Source organism: Punica granatum, chromosome 4 (assembly GCF_007655135.1).
Source record: "Punica granatum isolate Tunisia-2019 chromosome 4, ASM765513v2, whole genome shotgun sequence".
NCBI lineage: Eukaryota > Viridiplantae > Streptophyta > Magnoliopsida > Myrtales > Lythraceae > Punica > Punica granatum.
The window spans coordinates 18,674,878-18,681,445 of record NC_045130.1 but is presented as its reverse complement, the minus strand read 5'-3'; the positions used below and the strand labels follow the sequence as shown (position 1 = coordinate 18,681,445).

At 36.3% G+C, this 6,568-nt stretch overlaps 1 protein-coding gene across 1 annotated transcript; it reads right to left on the bottom strand.

Moving 5' to 3' along the window:
- Nucleotides 1-1,275: 1,275 nt before the first annotated feature.
- On the bottom strand, nucleotides 1,276-6,007 carry LOC116206120 (farnesyl pyrophosphate synthase 1). Its single transcript, XM_031538892.1, has 12 exons — nucleotides 5,723-6,007; nucleotides 4,724-4,748; nucleotides 4,497-4,612; nucleotides 4,301-4,387; nucleotides 4,099-4,215; nucleotides 3,927-4,015; nucleotides 3,082-3,133; nucleotides 2,730-2,825; nucleotides 2,099-2,143; nucleotides 1,916-2,005; nucleotides 1,751-1,822; nucleotides 1,276-1,637 (listed from the first exon to the last, which is right to left on the bottom strand). The coding sequence occupies exons 1-12, from the start codon at nucleotides 5,831-5,833 to the stop codon at nucleotides 1,509-1,511; spliced, it is 1,029 nt and encodes a 342-aa protein (XP_031394752.1). The 5' UTR covers nucleotides 5,834-6,007; the 3' UTR covers nucleotides 1,276-1,508.
- Nucleotides 6,008-6,568: the final 561 nt, after the last annotated feature.

Here is a 6,568-nt window from a genome sequence, read left to right as displayed (position 1 = left end):
GGTGGACATAAAGAAAGTCCACTCAGAATTTTACGTTAAGATGTTTATCGGTCGATGACAATTTTATGTATGATATTCCTCCTCCTTCATGTGACCATATGATTTATCTAGGTCTTTTCATTTTTAAAATACAAGTTCTGAGTCCTTTGATTGGTTTTTATAGAATATATATAATTGGCCCCGTTTGTTTTCAAAGAATTTGATTTTAACTTTAACTTTAACTTTAACTCAACACACTACACAACAAAAATATACGTTTCCCAAGTCAAATTTATAACTACATCTCATTTGTCCTTTTCCACAATCAAAATCAAAATCAAAATCAAAGTAACTTTAACTCTGAATCCAAACGGCCCGTAGAATCGAGAAACACATTCCATAAGCATGCTATTACAGTAATTAAGACTCCTTTTTTAAATAAAATAAAGGGTATGCCCAATACATAATCAAGAAAAAACTATAAAATGCAAAAGTGTTTCCGTTTGGTTTTGTAATCGAATTTTTAAAATTTTAACTCTAACTTTAACTCTATTCGCTACATAACAAAAATTAATAACACAATTATTACTTTTTCTTTTTTCTTCAATTTTTTAACAATTCAATTTAATTTTTAATATTAAATTCCCTCAACTATCAATTACTTTTTCTACAATTCAACAACATAACCATTACTTTCTCTCAACTATTCATTACTTTTTCACATTTTTTCTCATAATTCAACAACAGAATCATTACAACCCAATTAAAATCAAAATACAACTCAACTTAACTCTAAAAGAGAACGCACTAATATCACTAAAGGTGGGAACGCCAAAAAAAAAACCTCCAAATCCACCTCTAGAATGACTAGGCCAAAGCCAAGTCTCCAAACTACTTCTAAACCCGTTGATACTCCCCATAACTAAGACATTTGTCGGGGTATGTTTGGTAGCTCAAATAAAAGAGAATAGAATTTGAAAAATCCTACATGCAATTGGCGGAGGTCGTGATAGCATAAGTGGTCGGATACTTTCTCATCGACAAAACAATAATGTTTAGGAGGTTGGGATTCCGGCGGATTAGGATGACAATTCAGCTGGCTGGATTTCTCTTAATCCATCCCAAGAGAGATGAGAGCAGGGACCACCATAATCAACCAAAATAGTCATTCCTAAAGCAAATACTTCATGGAGGCAGATACACCCGACTGTCTTGTTCACTGTCATGGACCATGTTCCGAACATGTCTGATCATAAAATGATAAGGCAAAATAGCATACTTCATCGAGGACACACATTTTGAAAGCTGCGGTTGAGATTAATAATGAAATAGTTGTAGACAAAAAACAATAAATTGTTATGTGTTCCGGAGAGAACTCCATGATCAGGAATGATGTTTTTCTAAAGCAGGACAACAACAGCAATGGAGGCAATAGAAGGGTTGCATAAATAGGAAGGACAATATTAATTATACATCTCTCCCTCTCTCTCTCAGTTGGAAGAAGAGGAAGGAACAAACTGCTCAGAAATCTACTTCTGCCTCTTGTAGATTTTTCCCAGGAAGGACTTGAGCACAGCCTGCACCGACTTGCTAGGGTGAGCTTCAATTGCGGTTATCAGCTTTTCGTAGCTTTTGCTCTCGTACTCCGCAAAAACACCCTGCCAAACCAACATTAAGGTAAGAAAATCAAAACGAAAAGAGTAAAACGGAAGCTTCTCATTCTTTCTCACTCTCCGATATCAGCTGTTAAAAATTTTTCGAGGATTTATACCTGAAGATTGAGCTCATTGTAGAGGGCCTTCACTTTTGCAACATTTGATGGGTCGGGATTCCCATAGTTCTCCTGATGATAAACAAAAGATAAATGGTTAGAACAAGTCCAGATATTGGCCGATGAGTAATGACAGTGTAAGTGAAGGGAAGGTGGAGATAGTACATGTAGAATTTTCTTCTGGTCCTCGTTGCAGAGTTCCAAAGCTTTGACAACCATCCATGAGCACTTGAAATCTTCTATATCAGTCCCAATCTGAAAGCACACAAGGAACTCTTGAGTAAAACTACACAGAATCTATCGGAAACATAGGTTCTTGAACTGTCTACTTCTCAAGACAGAACTTACCTTGCCAATAGTCTCGGGATCACCGAAGCAATCCAAATAATCATCCTATACAAGTGAAGACATGTACATCAGTCAGACACATGAAAGAATTAACGTGATTTTATGAAGGAGCTGGGTCATGGAGACACAGCATGTTGTTGAATGTTGAGATATTATCGGTGCGTTTGGTTTCAGAGTTAAAGTAACTTTAATTTTGATTTTGATTTTGATTTTGATTGTGAAAAAGGACAAATGAGATGGGATTATAAATTTGACTTGGGAAACGTGTGTTTTTGTTGTGTAGTGTGTTGAGTTAAAGTTAAAAGTTAAAATTTTTGACTTAGAAAATGTGTATTTTTATTGTGTGGTGTGTTGAGTTAAAGTTAAAGTTAAAATATTTTAACCCGGAATCCAAACAACGCTTATGGTCTCCCTTCACATGGTAAAGTTTATGAACAATTGATTTTGAATTTGTTTCCTAGGATTTAAATTAATATAATGCCTCAATTGGAGAAACAACCAAGAAGAATAGAGAGTTTATTGAAGAGAAAAAGTGAGCTGTATTCAGCAGGTTCTGGATAGTATATCCCCATAAGAAACTCATGGAACACGACAGATGAGATCATTTGAAAAAATTATGACAGGACTTTACCTGAACTTGGAAGTAAGTACCCATCTCAACCAGGATGTTCTTTACTTCAACATGGTTGTCCAAGTTCTCACCCGACATTAACAATGCACAAGCGACCTGAGCAACAGTGAATCAATTAGCCCGATATTAAATGACCACATGAGTACATATGCAACCTAATTATATAATGTGCATAAACAAGCAAAAGATCTTCAAGCAAAAGAAACAAATGGCAATTTCCGCTTAATTGTTTGTTGGATTCAGATAACCCAATTACTACCTAATTAAAGGGGTAAGTGATCATCATACATGATCTTCATTATTAGCAACCATATTATCTTAAGCATAAGGGCCAAAGCGGGTGTGTACTCACCGGAAGGTAGAATGAGTAATATGCTGTCTTGTATTGAACAATGCGACGATGACTGCAACAAAATTTGATAGTATAACAGATCAGAGAAGAAGACCAAGCCAAAAATAGAAGAAAGTTGTATTGTAAATGCCACAAGTGCAATCTAATGCATAAAGTGCATCGAGAAGACCAGTTAAGTTCCTATTTGATAATATTTAGTCATTAAAAGTTAGTTAAAACTTTGTCTAGTAAAAGGACAAAGAGAAGGGAGGAAGAAAGATGGGAGAAGGTATTTTAGAGAGTCGTTAGCATTGATTCAATCAGAAAGCACTTAGTCCATTTTGTAAGCTGATTCCGGGCTTCTAATATCTCTTCCCATTCTCTCCCACCCTGCCTGATTTCGGACTAACTTTTAAAGATTGATCAATTAAGTCCATCAAGCAATAATAGCTAAGCCTCTAAAAAGATTTTTCATCAATTAATTCTCTGAAGCATAAACAGCATAGAACAAATGCTATAGCATTTCAGGTAAGTGATTTTTATTGATTAAGAGGAATGGATTTGAAATATATGTAATCCTAAGACCACAATCTAACAGATAATAAAGGAATCTTCCACTGAGCTTGACACATAAATTACTAGCAGCAGATTTCTATATGTTCATGTGGTGTTCGATAAATTTATAAGCAGCACTGATAGCCTAGTTTATATTTTCAAGTTTTTTAGCCCCGCATAAAGTTATTAAATGAGACAACTCGATTTTTGAATTGGAGTAGCTTACATATCTTAATTCAGCAGGTAAGTTTTATCAAGAAATAACTGCAGGTTACCACTTCAGGAGATGAAATAGGTTAATAAGCACTCACAGTGATAAAGTGTACTTTGATAAATCTTTCTCTCCCTCGATAGTAGTGATCAGGTCAATCATTTGGCCTGATGCAGTCTGAAACTCAATCTGTAGATAAATCAAATGAACGTCAAGCACATTTTATATGAAGAACCAAAATACACCAGAAAAAATGTAGTTTGACTGCTTACCTCATTGAATAAGTCCAACAGATCTACATAGTAAGGCTTTCCTCGGAAATGCTTCTTAAGGATCCTGGGAATATGATTGCGAAGTAGAACACCATCATTTGCTGCAATCATACCAACCTAAAATATAAATTTACATGGGTTAATCACATAATCGTCAGCAAGAAGCCGAGACGGTCATGGAAAAATATGAGTCGAAGCAAACCTTGGGAAGTCTGAACCAGCAAGGTTGACCACGGCGTGTATGGGACCCATCCATAATGTCATCAAGGACGAGAAAAAACGCTTGAAGCTGCATATTTTAGAATAATAAAATTAGCAGGAAAACTGATTTTTTAGTAAAAATACACACTAAGGATAGATAATCGAATAAACGAACAAATGTATTTATTTAGTCTTACCCACTCAATGCACCAGCCGAGGGCACTGGCAAGAAATATTTCGTCATCAGTCAATTCCCTTCCTTCTATCAACAACTTGTAGCTGTCAAGAACGGAGAGCCCACGATTCAACTTACCTGAAATGATTGAATTCAAGATCATATCAGAAAGATTTGCTTCTCTATCAATTCAACCTGCAACTCCAGTAACTTTCTAATACTAAATATGTCAAAGTATCAGGTCCTCACCACCAGGAACATTGTAGTCCAACATCTGCAACAAAAAGCGCCAAAATGATCATAAGCAACAAGTGAACGGCATCAAATAAATCAATACGCATATATATCCATGAGAACACAAGGGGGGCTGTCTCCATTAAGAGATCCAATCCATTCCCATATTAAATCAGAGATCATTCCTTAAAGCTTTGGAAAGTAAAGAGCATGGAAGGAAAGTGTTCCACAAGCACAGAAGTGCAGCTATGATGTGCATCGAAAATTTTGTGCAAATTAAGCCAAATGTCTATGCTGTGAAAATTACTAAGGAGTATAAACGGAAAAAGCAGGACAAGGCTAGATTTGGGAAACACGGGTGTTGAAAATCCAGAAACCAAAATGAGCATTTCAGGAAGTGAAAGGTCTCACATGCAATGAAACGAGAAAAAGATGATGGAGTGCAATTAAACCATCTCAAACGGATAAATTTTACACTCTCTTTATCTGCTGAATTTCAAAGAACTACACAGCACCCAAGAATTCAGTTTAATTCTTCACATAAAATCTGATCATCATATAAACGAAATGGCCGTCACAGAGTTACCATTTCACCCTTCATTGGATCTCAGGTAAGCTACCTGATACTCAATAACCATGATAGTCTTGGGACAGGATACCATGTTACTCGGTAACAACATCAACATAAAAGTTGCAGCCTCACAAGAAAAGGCAATATTGATCTACGACTTTTGGATTCTTGCAAATTTAGATTTAATTTGCGCAGCAACTACCCCGATCTCCTCATGTCAAACAAATCAAGTTAACAATCATTTATATGTCGGTATTAGATTCATAAACAGATTGCCTTCCTCAACGAAATGGATCAGACAATCTATCAAAAACCAAACAGCATCCTCAGTTCCTCGAGCTCATACACATTGCGGGAACGAAAAATTGCAGCACAGGACACGAGTAATTGATCCAACACAGAACGAGCATACACGAAGAGAGGAATCAACGGAAGCTACGTACCCGGTCGACCCATTGCCGGTCATTGTCAGTGAACTCGAAGGCCGGGTCCTGAAGCAGCTCCGCCTTCAGAACCGAGTACGCCTTCAGGAATTTCGACTTGAGATCCGCCATTGACGGCTCCTTCCCTTTCTTGTCCTCTTGAACCGAAAAGGAAATGGAAGACTTTCAACAACGGAAGGAGGAGAGAGAGCGAGAGAGAGGAGGGAGAGAGGGAGAGGGCGAGAGAAACAGAGCAGTTGGTCGTCCGATGGCTGGCTGTTGCCTTGTCCCCGTGCTTCTATGAGGCTTTATTTGGATACAGATCTGGCAATGTTTGGAATGGAATAAAATAATATAATCCAGCTTAATTTGGTTTCCGTACTTGTTCATGTTAGGTAAGATTTCAAATTAAAAAAAAAAATCTAACTTGAGTGTTGTGAATTATTCAATATTAAATAAAATTTTAGATTCAAGTCTTGTAAATTAAAAAAAAATCATACTGAAAAAGTTTTACTTATAATGAATCATTTCAGCGAAAAAATTAAATTAGTTGGGAATTTTCACGTATCGAGCTGCACATCAAAAAGAAAAGGGTGGGCCAGAGTGGAGAGTGACAACTTTGATGAAAATATTTTTTCATCATTGAATTCAGATTTGATTATGAAAAATAAAGATTGTCGTGCTTATGTTTTTGTAGTATTTGTTAAGATTGATCCAAATAACAAAAGGACAAATTTTAATGACAATTTTTGAAAAGAAATAAACAAGTTGCCGATTTCGCTGAATAAAAAGGGTGAGGAACCTTGTCGTCCCCTGCTATATTAAATTTGAACTTTCGTGTTCAACTACGAACATATCAGACGAACT